The sequence below is a fragment of the Lagenorhynchus albirostris genome, chromosome 6 (genome assembly GCF_949774975.1).
Source record: "Lagenorhynchus albirostris chromosome 6, mLagAlb1.1, whole genome shotgun sequence".
Lineage (NCBI taxonomy): Eukaryota > Metazoa > Chordata > Mammalia > Artiodactyla > Delphinidae > Lagenorhynchus > Lagenorhynchus albirostris.
The window spans coordinates 82,070,684-82,087,477 of record NC_083100.1 but is presented as its reverse complement, the minus strand read 5'-3'; the positions used below and the strand labels follow the sequence as shown (position 1 = coordinate 82,087,477).

At 37.4% G+C, this 16,794-nt stretch overlaps 1 protein-coding gene across 3 annotated transcripts in view; it reads left to right on the top strand.

The window, feature by feature from the left end:
• ACVR2A (activin A receptor type 2A) overlaps positions 1–16,794 on the top strand; it is an 86,007-nt gene that overhangs the window by 22,049 nt on the left and 47,164 nt on the right. The window contains exon 2 of one of the 3 annotated variants that reach the window (XM_060152943.1): positions 9,317–9,373. The exons of the other annotated variants lie outside the window; for them this stretch is intronic. Coding sequence (XP_060008926.1) covers positions 9,317–9,373 — 57 coding nt within the window. The remainder of the gene's footprint in view (positions 1–9,316; positions 9,374–16,794) is intronic. 3 annotated transcript variants of the gene reach the window in all.

Here is a 16,794-nt window from a genome sequence, read left to right as displayed (position 1 = left end):
AATAGGCATATGAATCACTTGGAGATAATGTTAAAAATGCAGATGTTGATTCATTGTGTCTGGAGTGGGGCCTGAGGTTCTACCTTTCTAACAGGCTCCCAGTGATGCCATGCTGTCGGCCCCGTACTTTGAGTAGAAAGGGACTAAAGGAACTGAGAGTGGCCAGACAGATGCAGAGGAAACAACTTATATGGGGCATGAATAATTATTACATGTCAAATTTGAGGAACTGGAATTAGTTCGTGGGACCTAGATCATAAGCCATATTATGGGGCATGTGGAACAGTGATGGGTGAGTGCAGAGGTGAGCAGGGATCAGGACTTGATTTTCGAAGGAGTGTTAACTTCATGTTGAAGGCTGTGGAAGGGCCATTTTGAGCCAGAGAGTGCTTCATCAGGTTAGTGCTATTTAGCATAAAGAGATGCGTTAAGTTTTCATCGGGGTGAGGTCAAAGTACTTGTGGTTCATCCTGATAAAGTAGTTGATGATATAGGTCTAAGCTGGAGAAAGATTTGAGTCTTTGGCCAGTAGATTTACAGGCATGAAATCAACTTGGCAGAAGAAGAAGAAAAAAGAAAACCAAAGATCAAACGCTTTGAAACGCTAATTTTTTCAGCGTAGGGGGAGAGGACAAGGAAGAGCTTGTAGAGGAGAACCAGCTGTGGCCAGAAAGGTAGAAGGAAGATTAGTGTCATTGTAAGAAATCTAGATGGAGGGAGTATTTGATGGTGCCAGAGAGATTAAGTAAGATAGAACCTGAAAAGTCACCACTAAATTTGTAAATTTGGAGATTATTTGTAACTTTAGCAAGAGACATTTCAGTGGAATGGTGGAGACAAAAACTATGTTGTAGAAGATGGGGAGTGAGTTGTGAATAAGGAAGTAGGTTTGGTGGTGGTCGATTACTTTTTAGGAAATGTTGGCTGAGAAGGGATGTAAAGAGATGGAAGAAAGCTAAAGTTGAGATGTTTATGTGCTTGAGGAGTTGGTTCAGGAGAGAGCTAATAGAAAGGGAAAGATTAAAATTTAAACCTCTTGGAGCCAGAAACCTGGGTGCCATCTTCAATGCTTACTTCTTAGTGTTCTGCCAAATCCAAGAAATTACTAAATCCTATAAATTTTACCTTCTGGATATTTGTTGAATCTATTCTTGCTTTTCCATTCCCATCACCAGTGTGTTAGTTTTACCCTTACCATTCCTTGCCTAGACTCTTAAATGGACCTTTCTCCCTCCCACTTCCAAACAAAGCAAACAAAAAAGCACCAGGGAAAAAGAAAACCTGTCTTCTATACTCTTTGCTAGAAACCATGGAGACTGTAGATACTGAGATCTATCATGAATGTGGAGATCTGACCCTGACGCTCAACAGCTTAAATCCCCCCCACCGACTTCTCATCACCTACGTAGGACGAAGGTCAAGCTTTTTAACATGACATATAGTACCCTCTGGGACTGTTCATTTCCAGCTTAATTTCCTGCCATCACTGCCTCCCACTTTGATCCTGTAACACTAAAAAAACCTCCTAATCTCTCCCCTCTCCCCACATACTTGTTTTTTGCCCCCAGACTCTACTCATTTTGTACTTCCTGCAGTTCCTGTGGGGCCACTCTTTCCTAGGCAGACTGTTAGGTACTCCTTTCCGTATTCCCACAGCATCTTATTCATCCACTTATTGTTATACTCCCTACATTATTGACATTTTCTCCAGTTTTCTCTGTTCACATAAGATCTGTAAGGGATTCGTCTCTGAATTTTAGGTGCCTGACTCAGTGCTGGTAGAGTTGGTGCTCAGCTCGTGTTCATTGATTAGTTGTAATCAGAATTGTATGTGGGGGTAGTGGCATTTGGACCTGGGAAGAATGGTAGTATTTCAGCAAGTGGCCTTTGATGGAGAAGAGTCAATTCAGAGTGGCCAGCATGTGTAAGAGCATTGAGGCGGTAAATATGATAATACTTACAGATAGGCTGAATACTTCTTTTAGACAGGAGAGAAAAGGTAGAAAATGTAATGGGAGATATGGTTAGAAAAATAAATTCAGTACAAATGAGATGGAGTCTTGGATGCTATGCTTTAAGATTTTAATTTTCATTTTTCCCCCGTAACAACCCTTGTAGATTGTTAAACTGAGAAGTTACACCAACTCTTGAATTTTGAGGAAAGGCTCTATTTCTTCTTGAAATAACAATGTGAAATAACCTGTTTATTTTGTGCAAAGTTTTAGAAATGTCTGGGTTTTTTTTTTGTTGTTTGTTTTAGTTCCTTTCCTAAAGATTATAAGATGCTGCCCTTTATGAATATATCAGTACTTTCTGTTATTTTAATATTTTTAAAACAATCCTGATAACTACTATGTTTTTTTTTCCCCTCAGCTTATCATTCAGTAAGGGTAGTTTACATTATTCTTCCTTTAATATTAGAAAATATTCTAATATTATACTTTTATACCCTTAAGAGAACTTTCTAAAGTTGCTCCCTTTTGACACGGTAACATCAGTAAGTCTGGAGGTCTTGCTGTACCCATGCCTTTTCAGGTTATTTGTAAAAATGTTAAAATTGATTTTACATCATTCATAAGGGAGACTGATTATTCATTCTTGTCTTTTGTGTATTCCCTTAAACCAATAACCAGTTTATTACTGTGGGACACTTTTAGTTGTGTGTTTAAATGTGATATTGTGAATTGTGGAAGGAAATCCAGGGATTGAATGTGTTTGGGGAGCTATTAGACAAAATTAGGTCAGAAAGGGGAATAGCATATAGGTAACAGTCATTCAAAGGGGTGTGCCCTTTATTGTGCTCCTGTAGAGAAAACAGAAAGCTGTGGCCTGTGCTTATGCTCTAGTTGAGGAGAGAATTTTATATATAAATCCACAGTAAATGTTACAATATAGTTTATATTTAAGTGCTAAGTTGCATGAGAAACCAGCTGAATGCCAGTTGGGTGGGTAAGAAATCCCAAGACCAAGAAAAATCATCAAAAGGTAAAGGTATCCTGGAGAGCTTCATAAAGAAAACGAAACTTCAATGAGCCTTGAAAGATGAATTAAAATTTAGATAGACGGGAAGGTGGTTGCTGTGGGGTTGAGAGTTGGGGGAGGAAAGGTGAAGGTAGGGACAGGAGCTCAGATGGGGGGGACAGTGAGGTAGCATACTTGCGTTGAGCGGGATATGGATGTGCTTGGGGTGTAGGAGAGCGTGAGTGTGGGGATGTGAAGCTTGTGGGCACGTGTGAGGAGACAGCATGTGAGGGCATGTGGGGGTGTGTAAGAGGAAGGGGCGGGGGCGTGTGAGGGTGTGGTGGAGTATGAGAGAGGAGGGTGTGTGAGGAGACGTGTGTGTAGGGGTGTGAGAGGAGGGTGGGGGTGTGAGGGTGTGTTTTGGGGGAATGCGTGTGGGTGTGAGAGGAAGGTGTGTGTGGAGGGTGTGAGTGTGTGTTCTCTTCAAAGAGAAAAATTTTTTACTGGAGTGAAAAAATGTCTGAAGTACAAGGAAACCTTCAATATTCAAACATGCTTGTTAGTCATTGTGGTCATCTCATGTAGCATAGCCTCAAGTTAAGTGTTGGCCTATTTCTTCCTCCTTTTAATATTCTACCTGGTGATCTCTGTTACTTCTTTAATCAAAAATGTGCTTTTAATCTCAAGTAACTCTACCTACCTGCTGTTTTTGAATTAGTCTTTGAGTAAAGTATACCTTGCCAGAGTGCTGAATTTAACAAGTCACTTCTGATTTTTCTTGTTCAAGCATTTACAACTTGAGAGCAGGTGTCACACTTTGTAAAGTTCTTTGGCCTATCCTAGTACCCTGTGGGCTGCCTAGGACAGAGATTTACCCTTTACACTTTCAGGCCTGCTGACCTGTCACTATGGAGGGACTCTGATACCATAGGTAATTATCCTACACCTTTTAGTTGCAAGAACTGTTTTCCCTGACTTTTTTCATTTATTTCTCCTGTTAATCCATTCACTCTATTGTGAAGACCCCACTTCTTCCTTCTTTCCTTTTAATGGGCTTTGTTTTTTATTATTTCTCAGTATAGACTGCTTTCTGTATGTGTGCCATTCTTTTCCTTGAGTACCCTCTTCCTTTGACAGATATCTTTACTTTCCAAATATAGCTAGAATAGTTTTCATAAACTGCTTCTTTTCTGTGAAGCCTTTTCTAATTAATCCTTTTTATCCCTTTAAGTCTTCACATTCCTCATGTACTTTGTTTGCAACGAAGCAAAAATATTATTTTAAATAATTTCTAAATTTTTGGTATATCTGATATTCAGAATGGATTACAGATTCCCCAAGGGCAGAAAGGGACTGTTTTATTTCTTTTGGTGTGTTTCCATAACACTTTGCTTACTCGGAGTGCTTAGATATGGGTATTGTCTGATGTTCGGAACTCCCCTCCTGTGCCCAGAGCACATACGTGGAAAGGTGTTTCCCCTGCAATGTCGCAACTTCTAATTCTTACACTTGTGGATTTTTATGATATTAAGAATTTGTTAGGAAGACATTTTCTTTTTCCTTTTGGTCACTGTTGAGTAAATGCTGACAAGCTAGTACATTATTACTAAATTAATTGTTAATTACCTTCTGCTAATCACTTTCTTTAATTTTAATACCTAAATTCTAAGGACCTGAAGGGACATCAAGAAATAATTTAATTTGGTCTGCTTTTAAAGTCAGAGTTTTATTTAAATAAAGAGTTTTGTATCTTATCCTTCATAGGAGATTTTGCACAACATCTATCCTAGGTGCCTGTGCATTTATGTATATATGGTGTATTTAATTATAAATAAATTTTTAAAGCTGATGTATCAATATTTTGTGAAAGAAAACAAAAAGGTAAAAAGCTGTGCTATCTGCTTCAGGTAAGTCCTAGCAAGAAAAAGTGTGGAACAGTTGCTTTTAAGCCTTGTACTATCTTTTTGGTTTCAGTGGAATTGAGCAGATATGTATTGAAAAACTCATTTTATAAATATTCTGAGGACTGAGTCCCCTACTTAACCATCTGTTAAGATTTCATTTTAAAGACAAACTTGCCTCCTGCTTTCGGGATCATCTTAGAACACTGCTCACAGTGCCATCTTCTTGCTCTTCTTCAAGATGAGATCTTGTTTATTTTTCTGCTCATTCTCTTCTCTTGTTACTTCCCATTAACATTCCTTGTGACTTGATTTTGTTTGTTGGTTGGTCTTTGGCATGAGTAGGAGAGAAACAATTTAAGTAGCTGCTGTATTAGGAATTCTTACTGGTGAAGATTGCTAGCTCTCTGATGCAAGTTTTTTTTTAATCCCAAGTAGTGGCAAACCTGATCATATACTTTCCATTTCCTCCTTTGAATCAGCATTGGAAACATAGAGCCCATGGTTTGGCGTGTACATATTCTACCCAGTAAAATTTAAATGATTGACAGTTAACTTCTTAAATGTGTCCTGCCTACCAGTTTTGCACCTATCAAAAAGGAGTCATACATTATTTCTCCACATTGAACACATTATGTAAAGCCCAATTAAAAGTAAAATATGCCTTGATGTAAAAAGCTTCTTATATCTTAATGGAAAGTTGGATTCCATGGATATTCAATATGCTAAGTAGTTGATTTAAAGCATTGGTAGCCTACATTGTGTTCTGCTTTATATTTTCAGAGTATTTCTCAAGAGAAACCTCTATCTTTTGTTTCTTTATCAGTCTGACATTAACAGATTGCCATGGTTTTTCATCTGATGTTTTGGTTTATCACTGCCACTTCTGAAAATTCAGGAAACTTGTCATTGATGCATCTCTTGGCTTATACAATTAAAGAAGTGTTGGTATGACTTCTTCCTTTGACGGAATTGCTACCAGGTGACCATGGTAGGAATCTGAGTCACCTACTACTATCTCCAGGTCATCTGGTTGAGTAGGATTTGTGACAGATGTTGTTAAATGCATCCTTTCTGAAAGTTATAATGATTTTCTTTCCTAATAACATATACTTTAACTCCCAAAATCTCATTCATTTGGTTTTATGTATAGATCTTTTAGTGATGGAAGTTTTACTTGTCTTTTTATGGTTTCTAGGATTTTCCTTTGTTAGAGATAGCCATTGCGTCACCTTCTTGGGGGCACCTTTTATGTACAAAGGAGAAAAAGCAATGAGAAAAATTCCAGAGAATAATTTCCAAGTATAAGAGAGGACTATTTTTAGAATAGGCAGGGTGTTTTATGTGCCTCTGAGTAGCTCATTTACTTGACACCTAGCTTGTAGTTCCCACTTTGGAGACATCCATGGTAGCTTCATTTCCAGATGATGTTCCTTAAACTGTGCATGTATATTATTTGTGATAAAGCATTGTTTTGGATTTTTTAATGGGGTGAACTAATTGTTATAGCTTTTAGGAGATGACTGAACAGATAGAGTGAGTATGTTCTAAGAAGATCACATATGGCATGTGTTACAGTGAGGGCATTGGGCCAATCAAGCTCAGGATGGTGGAGTGTCTAGAGCAGTGCTGCAAAAGAAATATAATGCAAGCCATACTGTGAGCATATAAATTATACAAAAATATAATTTTAGATTTTCTAGTAGCCACATTAAAAAACATTAGAAAAAAAGGTGAGATTAATTTTAATAATATACTTCATTTAATACATTTTATTAGAAATATTATTTCAACATGTAATCAGTATGAAAATTATTAATTTTTTTTGTACTAAGTCTTTGAAAGCCAGTGTATATTTTACACTGACGGCACATGTTAATTCAGATTAGCCATCTTTCTAGTGCTCAGTCACCACACATGGCTAGTGACTACTGTATTGGACAACTCAGGTGTCGTAGAGTGTTTGCTGAATCTCTAAGATACACTTGGTGCAGGTAATTTTGTATGAAATGGTTTGTAACTTCAGGAGGGAGTCAGATTGAGAAACTGGTGTGAAAGAACTTTGGTAGATGGTGGGAAACCAGCTGGAAGATGAAAACAGCAGAGATTCAAAAGAAGGTGAAAATAGGAAATGGCAGGACTTGACAATGGCCAGTATTCTATAAGAAGAACAAAATAATTATCATTTTAAGGAAAACAGCTTTCCCAACTAAGGGCTTTTTAGCCTAGGCTATGTCATTATAGTTTGGAGGAAAGCAGTAGCTACTCATAATGGCACCCAAGAAAAACCACTGAGATCAACAGGCAAAATTGATTGCAGAGAAATAGTGTGGGTGGCAGGGAGGCAGGGGAGGATGATTTACACTAATATAGTAGAGAGGAAGGGTCTGAGGTAAATGATTGATTTTTATGAAATAGGAACTGGACCAAGTTCTTGGTGACTTAAGAGCAAATGAAAGATTATGCAGAATACTATATCAATATTTATTGCTTAAGCAGTGAATAAGAGGACCTAGTGATGGGGACATTGGCCACAGTATGTAAGTGAGGTTAAGAGCTCATACTTTCAATTTTGGTCCAGTCCTGTCCTGACCATTAACTTTACGTTCCTTGGTGAGGTAAAACCACCCAAGCCTCAGTTTCTTCATCCATAAAATGGGCAGAAATAGCATCTACTTCATAGAATTACATGGATTGAATAAGATTATGTATTCAGTGACTTTGGCCAGTATGACACATCTTCCTGTTATTCCTCTTAGTTTGGAATATCCAGAGGGAGGAAAAAGAGATACTATAGTGTTTTCTTGGAATACATGCTTACACCACATCTTCTGAGCTATTACCCCTCAAAGCAGTTTTCAGAGTTTAGGTTGGTAACAGTTGATGAAAATTTCTTTATGTGTAATTCCTATTAAGTGAAGAAAGACTTTCTAAGTCTTGTTTTGTGAATTGTTTGGATAGTGAAAAAAAGAACAGAAATCTGGAATTGAGTCACAGCTCCACCACAGTGACCTAATCACTTTATCTTTCTGGGACTCAATTAGAATTGAATTGATTAGTGTTTCTCCAACTCTGGTTTGAGGACCTCACAGCATTAGAATCACCTTGAGTACTGGATAAAAATGCAGTTTCTTGATCTCCACTGTATACCCACTGAGTCAATCTCTGAGAGTAGAGCCAAGGAAGTTTTATTTTGCACTCAGGTATAGCTGATCCACACCGCATCTAGTTTGAGAACCACCAGAAAGGATGATTCTGAGATCTTTTTTGTAAGTTCATTGTATTATAAGCCTAGAGTAGGAGTTGGATAGGAATAATGATATCTATTCCTATTTCCCCTGTAGGATTGTTGTGAGGATCAAGTAAGATATCTTTCAGTTTGTAAACATAAGTTTAGGTGAAAAGATAATTAAATTTTAGACTCCTATAGATTGTAATACATTTTAAAAAAATTTATTTATTTATTTTTGGCTGCATTGGGTCTTCGTTGCGGCGCGCAGGCTTTCTCTAGTTGCGGCGAGTGGGGGCTACTCTTTGTTGCGGTGCGCGGCCTTCTCAGTGCGGTGGCTTCTCTTGTTGCGGAGCATGGGCTCTAGGCACGCGGGCTTCAGTAGTTGCAGCATGCGGGCTCAGTAGTTGCGGCACGTGGGCCCTAGGGTGCGCGGGCTTCAGTAGTCGCGGCACACGGGCTTAGCTGCTCTGTGGCATGTGGGATCTTCCTGGACCAGGGACTGAACCTGTGTCCTCTACATTGGCAGGCAGATTCTTAACCACCGCGCCACCAGGGAAGTCCCTGTTCTAATTTTTTAATTTAGGCATTAAAGTGTTTAATACTAGGAATAATAATTCCTAATAATATTAGGAATAATTTTTTAAAAGAATTTTTGTGATTCAGTTGTTTAGGTTGTCCTATTTAGGGATTATCTGTACTTTCATACTGTTCCATCAATTAAACCCTCTGCTCTCAACAAACAAAAAAACCACCCCCACTACTAGGGTGTTTTCTGGGGATAAAATATAATCCCCCATTTTTTCCATTTCCAGAGAGGGCAGACTGTTACTGGGTATATACTTTGTGTTGGTTATAGCGTTTCATGCTTTAAAACATTCTTATTTTGGTGTCTAATCCCTACACATAATTTAATATATAGAAATACTTATTAAATGGTTTTTAAGCATGCAGTGTGTTGACCAGACAGCACACTTTTAGAGAATTCAATTTAGTTGGTCTGGACTGGGGCCAGAAATGAGTGTTTTGGTGATTTAGATGGAGGTTGTTCATGGCCCACACTTTGAGAAGCATGGCTCTGTTTCTTGTTTCCTCTAGAGGCATAAATTTTGTAGGCACTGGCTGCACAACATAAATTAGGAATAGTTTGCTTCCAGCTTGAAAGTGAACATAAAAATATTGCACATTAGAACTCTACATGTGTTTGTGTATGTTTTTCCCATAGGAACTCAAGATGGTGTTACCATCTTGTCAAATGAAGGGACAAATCTACCACCTGCAGGTTAAAGCTGTTTAATATCGCAGAAAACATTTTTATAAGAAAGAAAATCGTAGGACATTGTTGGATCTTGACTGAGTCTATACTTCTTAGCCTTCCTTTTAAAGTTAGTTTCAGGGATTCCAAAATGTTACCATCCATTAGTGAAAATTTAAGATTTTGTGGCAAAATAAATAGGGAAGCAGAAAATAAGATAGGCAGTGTGTAGTACTTCTGTTAGAAAAGCTGTTGAGCTTTATTGCATGCCTAGTACTGTGCTCCTGCAAGCATGATCTGCAACACTAGCGTTCACCTCTTGAACTGATTAAATGCCTTTATTCCCATGAACAATCCTCAGTTTTTGGTCCTTTTTCCTGTTTCTTATTTAAACAGTCTGCTCAATCACTGTTACTTCTGTTTTTCTTGTAATATATCTCAATTTTTGTCTCTTACCCTGGCTTCTTGGTTTCCCTTTTTACTGTATGGTATAATTAATGAAATCGCTTATTACAGATTTAAAATTCCTAAGTACCAGACTAAGTAAAAAATTAAAAATTGGTTTGATAAAACCCATTTTCTTTACTTATACCAGTGCTGCTGCCTTTTCTCTTAGGTATTTACTCCTAAACCTCTTCTCAAGTGTTAGGTATATGCTGTAAGTGCTAATTTATATTTGAAAAATGCTAATGTTAAAGAGAGATCATAGATTTTGTGGCACCTAGGACATAATTTTCATCAGCTTATCACTTGCATTCTCTTCATCAGACTTATGAGGCTTTTAATACCTATTGATACTTAAGTTCCTGTTGGGCTCAAACTTTTATTGCAGTCATTCCCTGTTCTTAGTTTGTTTTTAAAAAGCAAAATTGTTCTTCACTGAAAATTGGGGCAGGTGGGTATAAGTGCTAACTGGGAAGAGGGTGTGTAAATTCCACCAGGAATTGGTTTTCAGATTCAGTGAAGGCCAGGGATTAGAATTGTTGACCCCTGAGTCACCAGCCAGCCAGCTGCTTAACAGAGAACAACTCGGATGGTTGCAGTTGTTCCCCATGTCCTTTCAACTGCTTTTTATCTCCATCCTTTTCTTATCTCCGGTTGCTCCTGTCCCTTCTCCATCTCCTCAGTGCACAAATACATCAAAAAAAGGGCAACAACAGTAGCATTATTGCTAAAGTTTTTGTGTCTCTGAATTCCTTTGCTTTTTGCTACACGTCTGAACCCAGATTTCTATTTCTAGGGTAGCCCTAAACCTACACATTGGCCAGCTGTGTCCTTAATTAGTTTCTGGCACTGGAAAAGTAGCTTTTAACTTGGAGGAAAATGCCCTATATTTGAACTTTTTTGAATCTTATTTTGGTATCTTTCAGTGGCTTACTAATAAGAATTTTTTAACCTCATGTTTAAATGTTTCACAAATAAAAGACTGGGAACAGCCCTGATAGTTGTTAGGGTTCTGTGGATCTTTGTTCCTTAAGAAAATGGTAGATATAAACATTTCTGGGTGGGAGGATGTTGAAAAAATGGTGGAATGGCACTCAGGGTGGGCCCAACAATTCTTTTTAAGACATTTAACGTACTGAACTTAGTAGGACATAAGCAAGGATGTATCAATGTGTTAACCCCCTTCCACTATCAGATTTAAAAGTAAATAGTTTAACTTTATTTACTCTTCTTCAGTTCTACATTTCCGGGGTTGTCTGTCATACTCCTGAACGCAAAAAGTTCCTTTTACTATTAGTTTAAGTAAAGAGGAGTTTTTCTGGTTTTGTTAATGGGGTATATAGGTGGTGGCTTATTAGAAAATAGTTTAATCATTCGTATAGAGGACTTCCGTGGTGGTCCAGTGGTTAAGACTGTGCACTTCTGCTGCAGGGGGTGCAGGTTCGATCCCTGGTCAGGGAACTAAGATCCCGCATGCTGCGTGTCACAGCCACACACACAAAAAAATCATTCATTAGATAGGAAATCTTACCAGCTATTGATTATTGTTGTAGTAGACATACCTTGTTTTCAATGTAAACGTGACATTTCAAATGCAAGTTATATTAGCGAAGGTGATAAAATTTGTGGACTAACTATGAGTAGTGTGCTTTATAGAGGTTTATATGAAAGCTTTCTGAAGCAGACTAGTCTAGAATGTCTATGTTCTGCTCTTCCTTTGATACTTGATGAAAACTGTTAGTGCTACCTTTATCATGCTGCTCTTTTACTCTTTGAAAACCAAATTTCTTAACTACTGCATGGATATAGCATACTTTACAAATTGGAAGTTTGTGGCAACCCTGCATTGAACAAGTCTAGCGGTGCTGTTTTTCCAGCAGCATTTGCTCACAGCGTGTCTCTGTGTCAAGTTTTGGTAGTACTCACAATATTTCACACTTTTTCGTTATTTGGTATGGTGATCTGTGATCAGTGATCTTTGATGTTACTGTTGTAATTGTTTTGGGGCACCACAAACTGTACCGATACAAGACGGCGAAATTAATTGTTAAATGTTGTGTGTATTCTGACTACTCTACCGGTCAGCTGTTCCCTCATCTCTCCCCCTCTCCTTGGGCCTCCTTATTCTCTGAGACACAACAATATTGAAATTAGGCCAATTAATAACCCTACAGTGGCCTCTTAGTGTTTAAGTGACAGGAAGAGTCACACATCTCTCACTTTAAATCGAAAGCTAGAAATGATTAAGCTTAGTGAGGAAGGCATGTTGAAAGCTGAGATAGGCCAAGAGCTAGGCCTCTTGTGCCAAACAGCCAAGTTGTGAAAGCAAAGGAAAAATTCTTGAAGGAAATTAAAAGTGCTACTCCAGTGAACACACAAATGATAAGCAAAACAGCCTTACTGCTGACATGGAGAAAGTTTCAGTGGTCTGGATAGAAGATCAAACCAACCACAATATTCCTTTAAACCAGAGCCTAATCCAGAGCAAGCCCCTAACTTTCTTCAGTTCTCTGAAGCCTGAGAGAGGTGAGGAAGCTGCAGAAGAAAAGTTTGAAGCTAGCAAAGGTTGGTTCCTGAGTTTAAGGAAAGAAGCTGTCTCCATAATATCAAACTGCAAGGTGAGAGCAGCAAGTGCTGATGTAAAAGCTGCAGCAAGTTTTCCAGAAGATCCAGCTAAGATAATGAATGAAGGTGACTACACTAAAGAACAGATTTTCAGTATAGACAAAACAGCCTTCTATTGGAAGAAGAGGCCATCTAGGACTTTCATAGCTAGAGAGGAGAAGTCAGTGCCTGGCTTCAGAGCTTCAAAGGACAGGCTGACTCTCTTATTAGGGACTAATGCAGCTGGTGACTTGAAGTTGAAGCCAATGCCATTTACCATTATGAAAATCCTAGGGACCTTAAGAATTATGCTAAATCTGTTCTGCATGTGCTCTATAAATGGAACAACAAAGCCTGGACATCTGTTTACAGCATGGTTTACTGAATATTTTAAGCCCACTATTGAGACCTATTGCTTAGGGGGAAAAAAAAAAAGATTCCTTTCAAATATTACTGCTCGCTGACAATGCACCTGGTCACCCAAGAGTTCTGATGAAGATGCTCAATGAGATTATGTTGTTTTCATGCCTGCTAATGCAGTATCCATTTTGTGGCCCATGGATCAAGGAGTAATTTCAACTTTCAGGTCTTATTATTTAAGAAATACATTTCATAAGGCCATGGGTGCTATAGATAGTGAGTGATTCCTCTGATGGATCTGGGCAAAGTAAGTTGGAAACCTTCTGGAAAGGATTCACCACCATTCTAGCTGCCATTAAGAACATTTGTGATTCATGGGAAGAGGTGAAAATATCAACATTAACAGGAATTTGGAAGCAGTTGATTCCAGCTCTCACAGATTGAGGGGCTTGGGGTTCAAGACTTCAGTGGAGGAAGTAACTGCAGATGTGGAATTAGCAAGAGAACTAGAATTAGAAGTGGAGCCTGCAGATGTGACTGAATTGCTGCAGCCTCATGATAAAACTTGAATGGATAAGGATTTATTTCTTATGGATGAGCAAAGAAAGTGGTTTCTTGAGATGGGATCTACTCCTGGTGAAGACACTATGATGATTGTTGAAATAACAGCAAAGTATTTAGAATATTGTATAAACTTAGTTTATAAAGCAGCTGCAGAGTTTGAGAGGATTGACTCCCATTTTGAAAGAAGTTCTGTTGTGGGTAAAATGCTATGAAACAGCATTGCCTGCTACAGAGAAATCATTCATAAAAGGAAGAATCAATTGATGTGGCAAACATCATTGTTGTCTTATTTTAAGATAGTGCCAGAGTCACCCAAAGATTCAGCAACCACTAGCCTGATCAGTCAGCAGCCATCAACATCAAGGCAAGACCCTCCACTGGCAAAAAGATTATGACTCACTGAAGGCTTAGGTGATGGTTAGCATTTTTTAGCAGTAAAGTATTTTTTACTTAAGGTATGTACACTGTCTTTTCAGGCATAATGCTTTTTGTACAGTTAATAGACTACAGTATAGTGTAAACATAACTTCTATATGCACTGGGAAGGCAAAAAATTTGTGCGACTTGGTTTATTGCGATAGTCACTTTGTTGCAGTTATCTGGAACCCGAACCCCGAGGTATGCCTGTACAGAGAAGTATGAATACTTATAGTAAAAATTATTGCCTGTAGTATATATATTTTGTTCCATTAAGTTGTGGAGGGAAAATTTTATTGAGATACTATTAATAATTCTTTTGTGGTAAGTAACATAGAACAAAATTGTTAGATCTGGGCAGTATTAATATAGCAAGTCTATTAAAGTGTTCAAGAAAAAAATGTTTTCTTCAAGTTTAGAAGAGATTTGAAGGAAATGTTTTAAAATTGTAAACATGAAAGATTTAGATAGAATATACTTTGTAATATTAAATAAGAATGAGTGTGTTAATCTGGTTTTTACTATTCCTGCTACTCTTTTATAAGATTCAGACAAGCCAACATCTAAAACAACTTTGGTAGCTGTTGAAAGGTACTATATGGATGTGTTTATCTTAAAAATGGGCAAACATGACTTTTACAAATATAGCTTTTACAGGTTTTACACAAGAGGCCAGTAACTGTAACCTAGAATCAAATATTCATTTGATTTAGAACGTTTACCTGAAATTTTTGCTTAGTTTTCTCTGGGTTTTAGAGGAAGGGTGCATGTTTTGTATTGTTGTGATTTAGGGATTTTTTTTAAAGGGTTATTAGTTTTAAGGGCTTTCCCCTTTTCTCTTATGAATTAAGTAGCAAATGAATCTTTCATTTTTGGAGGGTGGGGTAATAGTTATAGAAATATCATAGAAAATTAACTGAGTATTTTAATTTTTTAAGAGCTAAGAGATCAGTAGTTTCTTAAGAGTGAAGCTGGTAAATATATGTGTTTTTAAAAACTTACTAAATATAATCAAACTGTGTTCTCAGTTGTTTGAGAACTATTTCCAAATTAAGAGTTGATATTTTGCCTTTTTTCATTTCATGATCTGGTAACTCTATTAAACTTTTCCAAGCATTTTTTCAATGCTTACTCCACTCCAGTATCTCACCCATTAAAAGGGGTTAGGGATGGGGAGGCGGTGGTAGAAAGAATGTATCAAGGCCTGAAGGAGTTTGATGTTCCAAGAAAGAACTTCACTTGTCTGGTGTGAATTAAGGCTGGGCAGAGGCCAAACTGTGGAAGGCCTTATAGGATTTGTTCAAATTTTATTTTAAGGCCAAGGGTAGTGGAAAGCCATTGAATGGCTTTAAAGTGGGGGAGTGACTTGATTTTGTTTGAATAGGGTAAAAGTGGAACCTGGGAAATCAGTTAGGGAGGCTATTGCCCTAGCGCAGGGAGAGAGATTGGTGACTTGCAGTATAACTTGCAGTATAACCTTCTTACTCTGCTGACACTCACTGCCTTCAAAAACTAGCTTAGATTTTTTTACAATTTGATTTCTTATGACAAAATTATTTTGCTCTTTTTTTTTTTGATGTCAGTTATCTATAAATTTTCATTTGACAAGCTAGGTAACATTATTTTATTGTTTTATTCATTTAAGGGTGCTAGTATGAAAGTATGGTTTCTTTATAGCTAGTATGAAGGCCTGTATGGAGGGTTTATTTGCTTTCTAAGGTGTCTGTACTACCTGTCTACTAATAAGGAGTTGGTGGTGTGGCAGTTCTGTAATACCAAGCAGTGATGACTAGTGAGCTCTTTTGTATGCTGTCAGGATATCTCATTCAAATTTTATATTTTTTTAGTCATCTTTTTATCTTCCAAATTCAGTTCCAACACAAAATCCTACTTTTTTAGAGGCAATAACATGAGTTTTTTCTTTTAAATAAAATACATTGCTAAAGAAGCATACTTGAAATTCCCTAGTCTTTGTGACCTTCTGATCATTTATTTATCGTTTGTGCCTTCCCATTTTTACCTTACAGGAGGAATTAGAATAAGCCTTAATTGAAGTTCAGAAATATCTAAAGATTTGTAAGTTTCTCTCCTGCTTTCTACTTCTAGTGTCTTGTTTTGAAAATTAGGACTCATTTTTTTCTTTTTCCCAGGTTGAGGTTAAAGGTATCTCAAATTTTGAAAATATTTTTTTTTTACTATTTTGTTTAGTACTTAAATATCAAAATGCCTTACGAGCACTATATATTTGTTGAATGTGGAAGATGCTCTACCTGTGTGAAAGACATAATGTCCTCTTAAGATTTCATGTAGTGTGTCACCAAAGTAGATTTTAAAAGTGTCCCGCCAAGGGGCAGAGGGGTAGAAGGGTGGAATTTTCTAATTTGTGAGGGGGAAAACATTGGGCTTCTGTTTTTCTTGTTCTTTGTTTGTAGAAATCTCTCCCTCATAATGTTATAAGAAGCCTACTTATATTGGTTAAAATTAGAAGAAAGCAGGTCTTTTCATACAACCATTACCCGCCCCCCCCCCCCCCCCCAATTATTAAAAAGGCACAGGGAGGTCGAGGTCTGGAAAGTTGCCAGGTTTTCTTGGACTGTCCTAGAAAAGTAATCTTAAATGTGTTCCCAGGTTCTAGTCAGTTGAATCACAAATTTGGAGTTTTGTGGTTTGCTCTTTTCCTGTTTCCTATTATTCTATATAAACTTTATGTATTCAGGAAAATGAAATTCTTTGGCGGTTGATGATAAAATCAATGCTTTTATTCCAGGCTACCAACAAAATATACCAACTTAAAGTATATTTCTGCCTAAAAAGATGTCAAGTCATTCCTTAAGAGAATGAGAACGGTTACGTTTAAGGGTGTAAAGATGTTACTTTTAAAGAAATTTTTCTTTCTTTTGGGGGAGAACTTTATAATGGATGTCTTTTGTTATTTAGTGTTTAGTAATTCAGCACAGATTAAGTTAGCATCTTTTATTGAACAAGCCAGGGGTAGAGCATCTTCTGTGCTTAAAAAAGAGTTTAAAAAATGAGGTTCTTTAAAAATTTTGCTCCACAGA